The sequence below is a fragment of the Gallus gallus genome, chromosome Z (assembly GCF_016699485.2).
Source record: "Gallus gallus isolate bGalGal1 chromosome Z, bGalGal1.mat.broiler.GRCg7b, whole genome shotgun sequence".
Classification (NCBI taxonomy): domain Eukaryota; kingdom Metazoa; phylum Chordata; class Aves; order Galliformes; family Phasianidae; genus Gallus; species Gallus gallus.
Window position 1 is genome coordinate 1 of NC_052572.1, and position 15,985 is coordinate 15,985.

A 15,985-nucleotide genomic window follows, 5' to 3' on the forward strand; every position below is an offset into this window, starting at 1 on the left:
GCCAATAGACCCCCATAGACCCCCATAGACCCCCATAGGACCCCCATAGACCCCCATAGGACCCCACAGGACCCCCATAGACCCCCATAGGACCCCACAGACCCCCATAGGACCCCCATAGGACCCCCGTAGAGCCCCCCCAGCACCCATGGGTGCCCCATAGACCCCCATAGACCCCCATAGAGCCCCCACAGACCCCCATAGACCCCCATAGACCCCCATAGGACCCCCATAGGACCCCCATAGACCCCCATAGACCCCCATAGGACACCATAGACCCCCATAGAGCCCCATAGGACCCCCATAGACCCCCATAGAGCCCCATAAAGCCCCCACAGACCCCCATAGAGCCCCGTAGAGCCCCCCCAGCACCCATGGGTGCCCCATAGACCCCCAAAGGACCCCCATAGACCCCCATAGGACCCCACAGACCCCCATAGGACCCCCATAGACCCCCATAGACCCCCATAGGACCCCCGTAGAGCCCCCCCAGCACCCATGGGTGCCCCATAGACCCCCATAGACCCCCATAGAGCCCCCACAGACCCCCATAGACCCCCATAGACCCCCATAGACCCCCATAGGACCCCCATAGGACCCCCATAGACCCACATAGACCCCCATAGAGCCCCGTAGACCCCCATAGACCCCCATAGACCCCCATAGGACACCATAGACCCCCATAGAGCCCCATAGGACGCACATAGGACCCCCATAGACCCCCATAGAGCCCCATAGAGCCCGCATAGAACCCCATAAGACCCCCATAGAGCCCCATAGACCCCATAGACCCCCATAGAGCCCCATAGACCCCCATAGGACCCCCATAGACCCCCATAGACCCCCATAGGACCCCCATAGAGCCCCATAGGACCCCCATAGACCCCCATAGAGCCCCATAAAGCCCCCACAGACCCCCATAGAGCCCCGTAGAGCCCCCCCAGCACCCATGGGTGCCCCATAGACCCCCTTAGACCCCCATAGACCCCCATAGGACCCCCATAGGACCCCCATAGACCCCCATAGACCCGCATAGGACCCCCATAGACCCCCATAGGACCCCCATAGACTCCCATAGACCTCATAGGACCCCCATACACCCCGACAGGACCCCCATAGACCCCCATAGGACCCCACAGGACCCCCATAGACCCCCATCAACCCCCATATACCCCCATAGGACCCCAATAGACCCCCAAAGGACCCCCATAGACCCCCATAGACCCCCATAGGAGCCCCATAGGACCCCCATAGACCCCCATAGACCCCCATAGGACCCCCATAGGACCCCCATAGACCCCCATAGACCCCCATAAAGCCCCCACAGACCCCCATAGAGCCCCATAGAGCCCCCCCAGCACCCAGGGGTGCCCCATATACCCCCACAGGACCCCCATAGACCCCCATAGGACCCCCGTAGACCCCCATAGGACCCCCATAGACCCCCATAGATCCCCATAGGACCCCTGTAGACCCCCACAGGACCCCCATAGACCCCCATAGGACCCCCATAGTCCCCCATAGAGCCCTTATAGGACCCCCATAGGCCCCCATAGAGCCCCCATAGGACCCCCATAGACCCCCATCAACCCCCATAGGACCCCCATAGACCCCCATAGACCCCCATAAAGCCCCCACAGACCCCCATAGAGCCCCATAGAGCCCCCCCAGCACCCAGGGGTGCCCCATAGACCCCCATAGGACCCCCATAGGACCCCCATAGACCCCCACAGCACCCCCATAGACCCCCATAGAGCCCCCATAGACCCCCATAGAGCCCCATAGACCCCCATAGACCCCCATAGACCCCCACAGGACCCCCATAGAGCCCCCATAGACCCCCATAGACCCCCATAGACCCCCATAGGACCCCCATAGACCCCCACAGACCCCCATAGGACCCCCATAGACTCCCATAAGACCCCCATAGAGCCCCATAGACCCCCATAGACCCTCACAGGACCCCATAGACCCCCATAGACCCCCATAGGACCCCCATAGACCCCCATAGACCCCCATAGGACCCCCATAGACCCCCATCAACCCCCATATACCCCCATAGGACCCCAATAGAGCCCCACAGAGCCCCATAGACCCCCATAGACCCCCATAGGACCCCCATAGACCCCCATAGACACCCATAGACCCCCATAGGACCCCCGTAGACCCCCCCCAGCACCCATGGGTGCTACATATACCCCCATAGGACCCCCAAAGGCACCCATAGGACCCCCATAGACCCCCATAGACCCACATAGGACCCCCATAGACCCCCATAGAGCCCCATAGACCCCCAGAGGACCCCATAGACCCCCATAGGACCGCCATAGGACCCCCATAGACCCCCAGAGGACCCCCATAGACCCCCATAGACCCCCATAGACCCCCAGAGGACCCCATAGACCCCCATAGGACCGCCATAGGACCCCCATAGACCCCCAGAGGACCCCCATAGACCCCCATAGACCCCCATAGACCCCCAGAGGACCCCATAGACCCCCATAGGACCGCCATAGGACCCCCATAGGACCCCCATAAACCCCCACAGGACCCCCATAGGACCCCCATAGGACCCCCATAGACCCCCATAGACCCCCATAGACCCCCATAGAGCCCCATAGACCCCCATAGGACCCCCATAGAGCCCCATAGACCCCCGTAGACCCCCATAGAGCCCCCATAGACCCCCATAGACCCCCATAGGACCCCCATAGACCCCCATAGACCCCCATAGAGCCCCCATAGGACCCCCATAGACCCCCATAGACCCCCATAGACCCCCATAGGACCCCCATCAACCCCCATATACCCCCATAGGACCCCCATAGACCCCCATAGGACCCCCATAGACCCCCATAGACCCCCATAGGACCCCCGTAGACCCCCCCCAGCACCCCGGGGTGCCCAATAGACCCCCATAGACCCCCATAGACCCCCATAGACACCCCATAGACCCCCATAGGTCCCCCATAGACCCCCATAGGACCCCCATAGACCCCCATAGACCCCCATAGGACCCCCATAGACCCCCATAGACCCCCATAGAGCCCCATAGACCCCAATAGACCCCCATAGACCCCCATAGACCCCCACAGGACCCCCATAGACCCCCATAGGACCCCCATAGACCCCCATAGAGCCCCCATAGGAGCCACATAGACCCCCATAGAGCCCCGTAGAGCCCCCCCAGCACCCATGGGTGCCCCATAGACCCCCATAGGACCCCCATAGACCCCCATAGGACCCCATAGAGCCCCCATAGACCCCCATAGACCCCCATAGGACCCCCACAGGACCCCATAGACCCCCATAGACCCCCATAGACCCCCATAGACCCCCATAGAGCCCCCATAGACCCCCATAGGACCCCCATAGACCCCCATAGGACCCCCGTTGAGCCCCCCCAGCACCCATGGGTGCCCCATAGACCCCCATAGACCCCCATAGGACCGCCATAGACCCCCATAGACCCCCATAGACCCCCATAGGACCCCCATAGACCCCCATAGACCCCCATAGGACCCCATAGACCCCCATAGACCCCCATAGGACCCCCATAGACCCCCATAGGACCCCCATAGACCCCCATAGGACCCCCATAGGACCCCCATAGACCCCCCCCAGCACCCATGGGTGCCACATATACCCCCATAGGACCCCCAAAGGCACCCATAGACCCCCACAGACCCCCATAGACCCCCATAGGACCCCCATAGACCCCCAAAGGACCCCATAGAACCCCCATAGGTCCCCCGTAGAACCCCATAGACCCCCCCCAGCACCCATGGGTGCCCACCTGGCAGACGACGCGGGACCTCTCGAGCAGGTAGGTGCGGACGTGGGCGCCCAGCAGGCGCTGCCCGCCGCCGAAGCGCAGCTCCACGTACTTGCCGAAGCGGCTGCTGTTGGCGTTGCGCGTCGTCTTGGCGTTGCCCAGGGCCTGAGGGGGAAGGTTGGGGGTGGTGGGGGGGGGCACCCATGGGTGCTCCCGTTGGGGGCCCATTGAAAGGGATAGGGGAGCGTCGGGCTCTATTGGGGCCCATAGGAGCCCGTAGAAGTCAATAGGAACCAATAGGAGCCCATTGAAACCAATAGGAACCAATAAGAGCCAATAGGAACCAATAGGAGCCCATAGGAGTCAATAACAATCAATAGGAACCAATAGGAACCAATAAGAGCCAATAGGAACCAATAGGAGCCAATAGGAACCAATAGGAGCCCATAGGAGTCAACAGGAATCAATAGGAGCCAATAGGAACCAATAGGAGCCAATAGGAGCCAATAGGAGCCCATAGAGCTCTATTGGGGCCCATAGGAGCCCATAGGAACCAATAGGAGCCCATAGGAGCCAATGGGAGCCCATAGAACTCAATAGGAGCCCATAGGAACCAATAGGAGCTCATAGAAGACAACAGGAACCAATAGGAGCCCATAGGAACCAATAGGAGCTCATAGAAGACAACAGGAACCAATAGGAGCCCATAGGACTCTATTGGGGCCCATAGGAGCCAATAGGAATCAATAGGAGCCCATAAGAGTCAATAGGAATCAATAGGAGCCAATAGGAGCCCATAGGAACCAATGGGAGCTCATAGAAGACAACAGGAATCAATAGGAGCCCATAGGAACCAATAGGAACCAATAGGAGCCCATAGGAGCCCATAGAAGTTAATAGGAGCCAATAGGAGCCCATAGGACTCTATTGGGGCCCATTGGAGCCCATACGAACCAATAGGAGTCAATAGGAACCAATAGGAGTCAATAGGAGCCCATAGGACTCTATTGGGGCCCATAGGAGCTAATAGGAACCAATAGGAGCCCATAGGACTCAATAGGAGACCATAGGAGTCAATGGGAGACCATAGGAGCCAATAGGAACCAATAGGAACCAATAGGAGCCAATAGGAACCAATAGGAGCCAATAGGAGCCCATAGGAGTCAATAGGAATCAATAGGAGCCAATAGGAGCCCATAGGAGTCAATAGGAATCAATAGGAGCCTTTAGGAGTCAATAGGAAACCATAGGAACCAATAGGAGCCAATAGGAACCAATAAGAACCAATAGGAGCCAATAGGAGCCAATAGGAGCCAATAGGAGATCATAGGAACCAATAGGAGCCCATAGGAACCAATAGGAGCCCATAGGAGCCAATAGGAGCCAAAAGGAGCCCATAGGAGTCAATGGGAGACCATAGCAGCCAATAGGAATCAATAGGAGCCCATAGGAACCAATAGGAACCAATACGAGCCCATAGGACTCTATTGGGGCCCATAGGAGCCCATAGGAACCAATAGGAGCCCATAGGAACCCATAGAAACCAATAGGAGCTCATAGAAGACAACAGGAACCAATAGGAGCCCATAGGAGCCAATGGGAGCCCATAGGACTCTATTGGGGCCAATAGGAGCCAATAGGAACCAATAGGAGCCCATAGGAGCCAATAGGAGACCATAGGAGCCAATAGGAGCCAATAGGAGCCCATAGGAATCAATAGGAGCCAAAGGACTCTATTGGGGCCCATAGGAGCCCATTGAAACCAATAGGAACCAATAGGAGCCCATAGGAGTCAATAGGAGCCCATAGGAACCAATAGGAACCAATAAGAACCAATAGGAGCCAATAGGAACCAATAGGAGCCAATAGGAGTCAATAGGAACCAATACGAACCAATAGGACCTCATAGAAGACAATAGGAACCCATAGGAGCCCATAGGAAACAATAGGAGCCCATAGGACTCTATTGGGGCCCATAGAAGTCAATAGGAGCCCATAGGAACCAATAGGAGCCCATAGGAACCAATAGGAGCCCATAGGAGCCAATAGGAGCCAAAAGGAGCCAATAGGAATCAATAGGAGCCCATAGGAACCAATAGGAGCCCATAGGAGTCAATAGGAGCCAATAGGAACCAATAGGAACCAATAAGAACCAATAGGAGCCAATAGGAACCAATAGGAGCCCATAGGAGTCAATAGGAGCCAATAGGAGCCAATAGGAGCCAATAGAAACCAATAGGAGCCCATAGGAGTCAATAGGAGCCAATAGGAGCCAATAGGAGCCAATAGAAACCAATAGGAGCCCATAGGAGTCAATAGGAATCAATAGGAGCCCATAGGAACCAATAGGAGCCAATAGGAACCAATAGGAGCCCATAGGAACCAATAGGAGCCCATAGGAGCCAATGGGAGCCCATAGAACTCAATAGGAGCCCATAGGAACCAATAGGAGCTCATAGAAGACAACAGGAACCAATAGGAGCCCATAGGACTCTATTGGGGCCCATAGGAGCCAATAGGAATCAATAGGAGCCCATAGGAGTCAATAGGAATCAATAGGAGCCAATAGGAGCCCATAGGAACCAATGGGAGCTCATAGAAGACAACAGGAATCAATAGGAGCCCATAGGAACCAATAGGAACCAATAGGAGCCCATAGGAGCCCATAGAAGTTAATAGGAGCCAATAGGAGCCCATAGGACTCTATTGGGGCCCATTGGAGCCCATAGGAACCAATAGGAGTCAATAGGAACCAATAGGAGTCAATAGGAGCCCATAGGAGTCAATGGGAGACCATAGGAACCAATAGGAACCAATAGGAGCCCATAGGACTCAATAGGAGACCATAGGAGTCAATGGGAGACCATAGGAGTCAATAGGAATCAATAGGAGACCATAGGAGTCAATAGGAGACCATAGGAGCCAATAGGCGACCATAGGAGTCAATAGGAGACCATAGATGCCAATAGGAATCAATAGGAGACCATAGGAGCCAATAGGAACCCATAGGAGCCCATAGGAGTCAATAGGAATCAATAGGAGCCCATAGGAGCCCATAGGAACCAATAGGAGCCAATAGGAGCCCATAGGAACCAATGGGAGCCCATAGAAGTTAATAGGAGCCAATAGGAGCCCATAGGACTCTATTGGGGCCCATAGGAGCCCATAGGAACCAATAGGAGTCAATAGGAGCCCATAGGAGTCAATAGGAGCCCATAGGACTCTATTGGGGCCCATAGGAGCCCATAGGAACCAATAGGAGTCAATAGGAGCCCATAGGAGTCAATAGGAGCCCATAGGAGTCAATAGGAGCCCATAGGAGTCAATAGGAGCCCATAGGAGTCAATAGGAGACCATAGAAGCCAATAGAAGCCCATAGATGCCAATAGGAATCAATAGGAGCCCATAGGAACCAATAGGAGCCAATAGGAGCCCATAGGAACCAATGGGAACCAATAGGAGCCCATAGGAGCCAATAGGAGCCAATAGGAGCCCATAGGAACCAATGGGAACCAATAGGAGCCCATAGGAGCCAATAGGAGCCCATAGGAGCCAATAGGAACCAATAGGAGCCAATAGGAGCCCATAGGAACCAATGGGAACCAATAGGAGCCCATAGGAGCCAATAGGAGCCCATAGGAGCCAATAGGAACCAATAGGAGCCAATAGGAGCCCATAGGAACCAATGGGAACCAATAGGAGCCCATAGGAGCCAATAGGAGCCCATAGGAGCCAATAGGAACCAATAGGAGCCAATAGGAGCCCATAGGAACCAATGGGAACCAATAGGAGCCCATAGGAGCCAATAGGAGCCCATAGGAGCCAATAGGAACCAATAGGAGCCAATAGGAGCCCATAGGAACCAATGGGAACCAATAGGAGCCCATAGGAGCCAATAGGAGCCCATAGAACTCAATAGAAGCTCATAGGAACCAATAGGAACCAATAGGAGCCCATAGAAGTTAATAGGAGCCAATAGGAGCCCATGGAACTCTATTGGGGCCCATAGGAACCAATAGGAGCCAATAGGTGCCCATAGGACTCTATTGGGGCCCGTAGGACCCCATAGAGACCCCTAAGGACCCCATAGAACCCCATAAGACCCCATAAGACCCCATGAAGCCCCAATAGACCCCCATAGAGCCCCCATAGGACTACCAAAGACCCCCTAAAGACCCCATTAGACCCCCCATAAGGACCCCACAGACCCCCATAGACTCTCATAGACCCCCATAGACCCTCATAGGACCCCCATAGACCCCCGTAAGACCCCATAAAGACCCCATAGAGCCCCGATAGACCCCCATAGACTCCCATAGACTCTCATAGACCCCCATAGAGCCTCAAAGACCCTCATAGGACCCCATAGACCCCCAGAGGACCCCCATAGACCCTCATAGACCCCCATTGAGCCCCCATAGACCCCCATAGACCCCCATAGACCCTCATAGGCTCCCATAGACTCCCATAGAGCCCCCATAGAGCCCCATAGAGCCCCATAGAGCCCCAAAGAGTCTCATAGAACCCCCATAGGACCCCCATAGACCCCCACTGAGCCCCCATAGCACCCCCACAGACCCTCATAGACTCCCATAGACTCCCATAAACTCCCATAGACCCCCATAGAGCCTCATAGACCCCCATAGACCCCCATAGACTCCCATAGAGCCCCATAGACTCCCATAGACTCCCATAGAGCCCCCATAGAGCCTCATAGACTCCCATAGACCCCCATAGAGCCCCATAGACTCCCATAGACCCCCATAGACTCCCATAGAACCTCCATAGACTCCCATAGACTCCCATAGAGCCCCATAGAACCCCATAGACTCCCATAGACTCCCATAGACTCTCATAGACCCCCATAGACTCCCATAGACTCCCATAGACCCCCATAGACTCCCATAGACCCCCATAGACTCCCATAGAACCTCCATAGACCCCCATAGGCTCCCATAGACTCCCATAGAGCCCCATAGACTCCCATAGACCCCCATAGACCCCCATAGACTTCCATAGACTCCCATAGAGCCCCCATAGAGCCCCATACACTCCCATAGACTCCCATAGACTCCCATAGACCCCCATAGAGACCCCATAAGACCCCATAGGACCCCACAAAGACCCCATAAGGACCCCACCTCCAAGATGGGGTTGGCCGCCATCACTCGGCTCTCCACGGCCCCACGGGACCCCCCCACGGTGGCAAAGAACCTCAGGGGACCCCACAAACCCCCCCCCGCCCCCCATACGGCCCCAATAGGAGCCCAACAGAACCCCATAGGACCCCATAGAGACCCCCATAAGCCCCCATAGAGACCCCATAAGACCCCATAGGAAGCCCATAGACCCCCATAGGACACCATAGAGACCCCTAAGGACCCCATAAGGATCCCATATACCCCCATAGTCCCCCATAGGAACCCCATAGACTCCCATAGACCCCCATAGGACCCCATAAAGACCCCATAAGACCCCCATAAGACCCCAAAAGGACCCCATAAGGACCCCCATAGACTCTCATAGACTCCCATAGAGCCCCATAGGAACCCCATAGACCCCCATAAGACCCCATAAAGACCCCATAAGACCCCATAAAGACCCCTTAGACCCCCATAAGGACCCTCATAGACCCCCATAGACTCCCATAGAGCCCCATAGATCGTCATAGGCCCCCATAGACCCTCATAGGCTCCCACAGAGTCCCCATAGAGCCCCATAGAGCCCCATAGAGCCTCATAGACCCCCATAAGGAGCCCATAAGGACCACATAGACCCCCATAGACTCCCATAGACTCCCATAGACTCCCATAGACTCCCATAGACTCCCATAGAGCCCCATAGACTCCCATAGACCCCCATAGACTCCCATAGACCCCCATAGACTCCCATAGAGCCCCCATAGAGCCTCATAGACTCCCAGAGAGACCCCATAAGACCCCATAGGACCCCACAAAGACCCCATAAGGACCCCACCTCCAAGATGGGGTTGGCCGCCATCACTCGGCTCTCCACGGCCCCACGGGACCCCCCCACGGTGGCAAAGAACCTCAGGGGACCCCACAAATCCCCCCCGCCCCCCATACGGCCCCAATAGGAGCCCGACAGAACCCCATAGGACCCCATAGAGACCCCATGAAGCCCCCATAGACCCCCATAGAGACCCCATAACACCCCATAGAGACCCCATAGGACCCCATAGAGACCCCATAGGACCCCATAAGTATCCCATAGAACCTCATAGACCCCCATAGGACCCCCATAGACTCCCATAGACCCCCATAGAGCCCCGTAGAGCCCCATAGAACCCCATAGACCCCCATAGACTCCCATAGACTCCCATAGACTCCCATAGACCCCCATAGAGCCCCATAGACTCCCATAGACTCTCATAGACTCTCATAGACCCCCATAGACCCTCATAGACCCCCACAGACTCCCATAGACCCCCATAGACCCCCATAGACCCCCATAGACTCCCATAGACTCCCATAGACTCCCATAGAGCCCCATAGACTCCCATAGACTCTCATAGACTCCTATAGAGCCACCATAGACCCCCATAGACTCCCATAGACTCCCATAGACCCCCATAGACCCTCATAGAACCCCATAGACCCTCATAGAGCCCCATAGACCCCCATAGACTCCCATAGACCCCCATAGAGCCCCATAGAGACCCCATAGACCCCCATAGACCCCCATAGACTCCCATAGACTCCCATAGAGCCCCCATAGAGCCCCATAGACTCCCATAGACTCCCATAGACCCCCATAGACCCTCATAGACTCCCATAGACCCCCATAGACCCCCATAGACTCCCATAGAACCTCCATAGACCCCCATAGACTCCCATAGAGCCCCATAGACCCCCATAGACGCCCATAGACTCCCATAGACTCCCATAGACTCCCATAGAGCCCCATAGACCCCCATAGACTCCCATAGACTCCCATAGAACCCCCATAGACCCCCATAGACCCCCATAGAGCCCCATAGACTCCCATAGACTCCCATAGAGCCTCATAGACTCCCATAGACTCCCATAGAGCCCCATAGACCCCCAATGACCCCCATAGACCCCCATAGACTCCCATAGAGCCCCATAGACCCCCATAGACCCCCATAGACTCCCATAGACCCCCATAGGCCCCCATAGAGCCCCATAGACCCCCATAAAGTCCCATAGACTCTCATAGAACCCCATAGAACCCCATAGACCCCCATAGACTCCCATAGAACCTCCATAGACTCCCATAGAGCCCCATAGACCCCCATAGACTCCCATAGACTCCCATAGACTCCCATAGACCCCCATAGACTCCCATAGACTCCCATAGACTCCCATAGACCCCCATAGACTCCCATAGACTCCCATAGAGACCCCATGAGACCCCATAGGACCCCACAGATCCCCACCTCCAAGATGGGGTTGGCCGCCATCACTCGGCTCTCCACGGCCCCACGGGACCCCCCCACGGTGGCAAAGAACCTCAGGGGACCCCACAAACCCCCCCCGCCCCCCATACGGCCCCAATAGGAGCCCGACAGAACCCCATAGGACCCCATAGAGACCCCCATACGCCCCCATAGAGACCCCATAAGACCCCATAGGAAGCCCATAGACCCCCATAGGACACCATAGAGACCTCATACGACCCCATAGAGACCCCATAGGACCCCATAAGGATCCCATAGACCCTCATAGACCCCCATAGACTCCCATAGACCCCCATAGAGCCCCATAGAGCCCCATAGATCCTCATAGACCCCTATAAAGACCCCATAGACCCCCATAGGACCCCATAAAGACCCCATAAGACCCCCATAGAGCCCCATAGACTCTCATAGACTCCCATAGAACCCCCATAGGACCCCATAGACCCCCAGAGAGCCCCATAGACTCCCATAGACTCCCATAGACTCCCATAGACTCCCATAGACTCCCATAGACCCCCATAGACTCCCATAGACTCCCATAGACTCCCATAGAGCCCCATAGACCCCAATAGGCTCCCATAGACCCCCATAGACCCCCATAGACCCCCATAGACCCCCATAGACCCCCAGAGGACCCCCATAGACCCTCATAGACCCCCATTGAGCCCCCATAGACCCCCATAGACCCTCATAGGCTCCCATAGACTCCCATAGAGCCCCCATAGACCCCCATAGACTCCCATAGAGCCCCCATAGAGCCTCATAGACTCCCATAGAGACCCCATAAGACCCCACAACGACCCCATAAGGACCCCACAGATCCCCACCTCCAAGATGGGGTTGGCCGCCATCACTCGGCTCTCCACGGCCCCACGGGACCCCCCCACGGTGGCAAAGAACCTCAGGGGACCCCACAAACCCCCCCCGCCCCCCATACGGCCCCAATAGGAGCCCGACAGAACCCCATAGGACCCCATAGAGACCCCCATACGCCCCCATAGAGACCCCATAAGACCCCATAGGAAGCCCATAGACCCCCATAGGACACCATAGAGACCTCATACGACCCCATAGAGACCCCATAGGACCCCATAAGGATCCCATAGACCCTCATAGACCCCCATAGACTCCCATAGACCCCCATAGAGCCCCATAGAGCCCCATAGATCCTCATAGACCCCTATAAAGACCCCATAGACCCCCATAGGACCCCATAAAGACCCCATAAGACCCCCATAGAGCCCCATAGACTCTCATAGACTCCCATAGAACCCCCATAGGACCCCATAGACCCCCAGAGAGCCCCATAGACTCCCATAGACTCCCATAGACTCCCATAGACTCCCATAGACTCCCATAGACCCCCATAGACTCCCATAGACTCCCATAGACTCCCATAGAGCCCCATAGACCCCAATAGGCTCCCATAGACCCCCATAGACCCCCATAGACCCCCATAGACCCCCATAGACCCCCATAGACCCCCAGAGGACCCCCATAGACCCTCATAGACCCCCATTGAGCCCCCATAGACCCCCATAGACCCTCATAGGCTCCCATAGACTCCCATAGAGCCCCCATAGACCCCCATAGACTCCCATAGAGCCCCCATAGAGCCTCATAGACTCCCATAGAGACCCCATAAGACCCCATAGGACCCCACAAAGACCCCATAAGGACCCCACAGATCCCCACCTCCAAGATGGGGTTGGCCGCCATCACTCGGCTCTCCACGGCCCCACGGGACCCCCCCACGGTGGCAAAGAACCTCAGGGCGTATTTGGCCGACACCGTTTTGCCCGCCCCGGATTCGCCGCTCACCACCACCGATTGGTTCTCGTTGGCCCTATAAAGGGGGGGGGGGGGTTAATAGGGCCCTATAAGGGGGTATGGGGGCATTACAGGGCCCTATGAGGGATGGGAGAGGGGGTAATAGGGCCCTATAAGGGGGTAGGGGGGGTAATAGGGCCCTATAAGGGGGTTTGGGGGGGTAATAGGGCCCTATGAGGGGAGGGAGAGGGTCAATAGGGCCCTATAAGGGATGGGAGGGGGTCAATAGGGCCCTATAAGGGGGTTTGGGGGCGTTAATAGGGCCCTATAAGGGATGGGAGAGGGTCAATAGGGCCCTATGAGGGGAGAGAGAGGGTTAATTGGGCTCTATAAGGGGGGTGGGGGGGGTAATAGGGCCCTATGAGGGATGGGAAGGGGTCAATAGGGCCCTATGAGGGATGGGAGAGGGTTAATTGGGCCCTATAAGGGGGGTGGGGGGGTAATAGGGCCCTATAAGGGGGTTTGGGGGGGTAATAGGACCCTATAAGGGGAGGGAGGGGGGTAATAGGGCCCTATAAGGGGAGGAAGGGGATAATAGGGCCCTATAAGGGGGTAGGGGGGGTAATAGGGCCCTATAAGGGATGGGAGAGGGTCAATAGGGCCCTATAAGGGGGTATGGGGGGGTAATAGGGCCCTATAGGGGATGGGAGAGGGTCAATAGGGCCCTATAAGGGGGTATGGGGGGGTAATAGGGCCCTATAAGGGGGTTTGGGGGGGTTAATAGGGCCCTATGAGGGATGGGAGGGGGTCAATAGGGCCCTATAAGGGGGCTTGGGGGGGTTAATAGGGCCCTATGAGGGGTGGGAGAGGGGGTAATAGGGCCCTATAAGGGATGGGAGAGGGGTAATAGGGCCCTATAAGGGGGTTTGGGGGGGTAATAGGGCCCTATAAGGGATGGGAGGGGGTCAATAGGGCCCTATAAGGGGGTTTGGGGGGGTAATAGGGCCCTATAAGGGATGGGAGGGGTTCAATAGGGCCCTATAAGGGATGGGAAAGGGGTTAATAGGGCCCTATAAGGGGGTAGGGGGAGTAATAGGGCCCTATAAGGGGAGGGAGAGGGTCAATAGGGCCCTATAAGGGGGTTTGGGGAGGTTAATAGGGATCTATAAGGGGTGGGAGAGGGTCAATAGGGCCCTATAAGGGGGTATGGGGGGGTAATAGGGCCCTATAAGGGGGTTTGGGGGGGTAATAGGGCCCTATAAGGGATGGGAGAGGTTCAATAGGGCCCTATAAGGGTGTTTGGGGGGGTTAATAGGGCCCTATAAGGGATGGGAGACAGTCAATAGGACCCTATAAGGGGCTATGGGGCAGGGGGAGGCATTAATAGGGCCCTATGAGGGATGGGAGGGGGTTAATAGGGCCCTATAAGGGGGTAGGGGGAGTAATAGGGCCCTATAAGGGATGGGAGGAGGTTAATAGGGCCCTATAAGGTGGTTTGGGGGGGTAATAGGGCCCTATAAGGGGAGGGAGAGGGTCAATAGGGCCCTATAAGGGGTGGTAGGGGGTTAATAGGGCCCTATAACAGGGTTTGGGGGGGTAATAGGGCCCTATAAGGGGTGTGGGGGGGTAATAGGGCCCTATGAGGGATGGGAGAGGGTCAATAGGGCCCTATGAGGGATGGGAGGGGGTCAATAGGGCCCTATGAGGGGAGGGAGAGGGTTAATAGGGCCCTATAAGGGCATTTGGGGGGGTAATAGGGCCCTATAAGGGGAGGGAGGGGGTAATAGGGCCCTATAAGGGGGTTTGGGGGGGTAATAGGGCCCTATAAGGGGGTTTGGGGCATTATAGGGCCCTATAAGGGATGGGAGAGGGTCAATAGGGCCCTATGAGGGGAGGGAGGGGGTTAATAGGGCCCTATAAGGGGGTTTGGGGGGGTTAATAGGGCCCTATAAGGGGTGGTAGGGGATAATAGGGCCCTATAAGGGGGTAGGGGGAGTAATAGGGCCCTATAAGGGGAGGGAGAGGGTCAATAGGGCCCTATGAGGGGGGAGGGGGGGGGTAATAGGGCCCTATAAGGGGTGGGGGGGGGGTCAATAGGGCCCTATAAGGGGGTTTGGGGGGGTTAATAGGGCCCTATAAGGGGGTAGGGGGGGTAATAGGGCCCTATAAGGGATGGGAGGGGTTCAATAGGGCCCTATAAGGGATGGGAAAGGGGTTAATAGGGCCCTATAAGGGGATTTGGGGGGGTAATAGGGCCCTATAAGGGGGGGGGGGGGTTAATAGGGCCCTATAAAGGGTGGAAGGGGGTCAATAGGGCCCTATAAGGGGGCTTGGGGGGGTTAATAGGGCCCTATAAGGGATGGGAGACAGTCAATAGGACCCTATAAGGGGCTATGGGGCAGGGGGAGGCATTAATAGGGCCCTACTAGGGATGGGAGGGGGTTAATAGGGCCCTATAAGGGGGTAGGGGGAGTAATAGGGCCCTATAAGGGGTGGGAGGGGATTAATAGGGCCCTATAAGGGGGTAGGGGGGGTAATAGGGCCCTATAAGGGGATTTGGGGGCATTATAGGGCCCTATAAGGGGTGGGAGAGGGTCAATAGGGCCCTATAAGGGATGGGAGGAGGTTAATAGGGCCCTATAACGGGAGAGAGAGGGTTAATAGGGCCCTATAAGGGGGTTTGGGGGGGTAATAGGGCCCTATGAGGGATGGGAGGGGATCAATAGGGCCCTATAAGGGGTGGGGGGGGGGTCAATAGGGCCCTATAAGGGGATTTGGGGGGGTTAATAGGGCCCTATGAGGGGAGAGAGAGGGTTAATTGGGCCCTATAAGGGGGTTTGGGGGGGTCAATAGGGCCCTATAAGGGGGTTTGGGGGCGTTAATAGGGCCCTATAAGGGATGGGAGGGGGTTAATAGGGCCCTATAAGGGATGGGAGAGGGTTAATAGGGCCCTATAAAGGGGGGGGGGGGGGGGGGCGTTAATAGGGCCCTATAAGGGG

The 15,985-nt window shown here is 56.3% G+C and overlaps 1 protein-coding gene across 1 annotated transcript in view; it reads right to left on the reverse strand.

Annotated features, from left to right (window-relative positions):
- Positions 1–3,796: 3,796 nt before the first annotated feature.
- LOC121108491 (unconventional myosin-Vb-like) overlaps positions 3,797–15,985 on the reverse strand; it is a gene marked incomplete at its 3' end in the record, with an annotated part of 32,770 nt that continues 20,581 nt past the window's right edge. The window contains exons 5-6 of the mRNA XM_040656199.2: positions 12,912–13,062; positions 3,797–3,940 (exon numbers count right to left, since the gene is read on the reverse strand). Coding sequence (XP_040512133.2) covers positions 3,797–3,940; positions 12,912–13,062 — 295 coding nt within the window. The remainder of the gene's footprint in view (positions 3,941–12,911; positions 13,063–15,985) is intronic.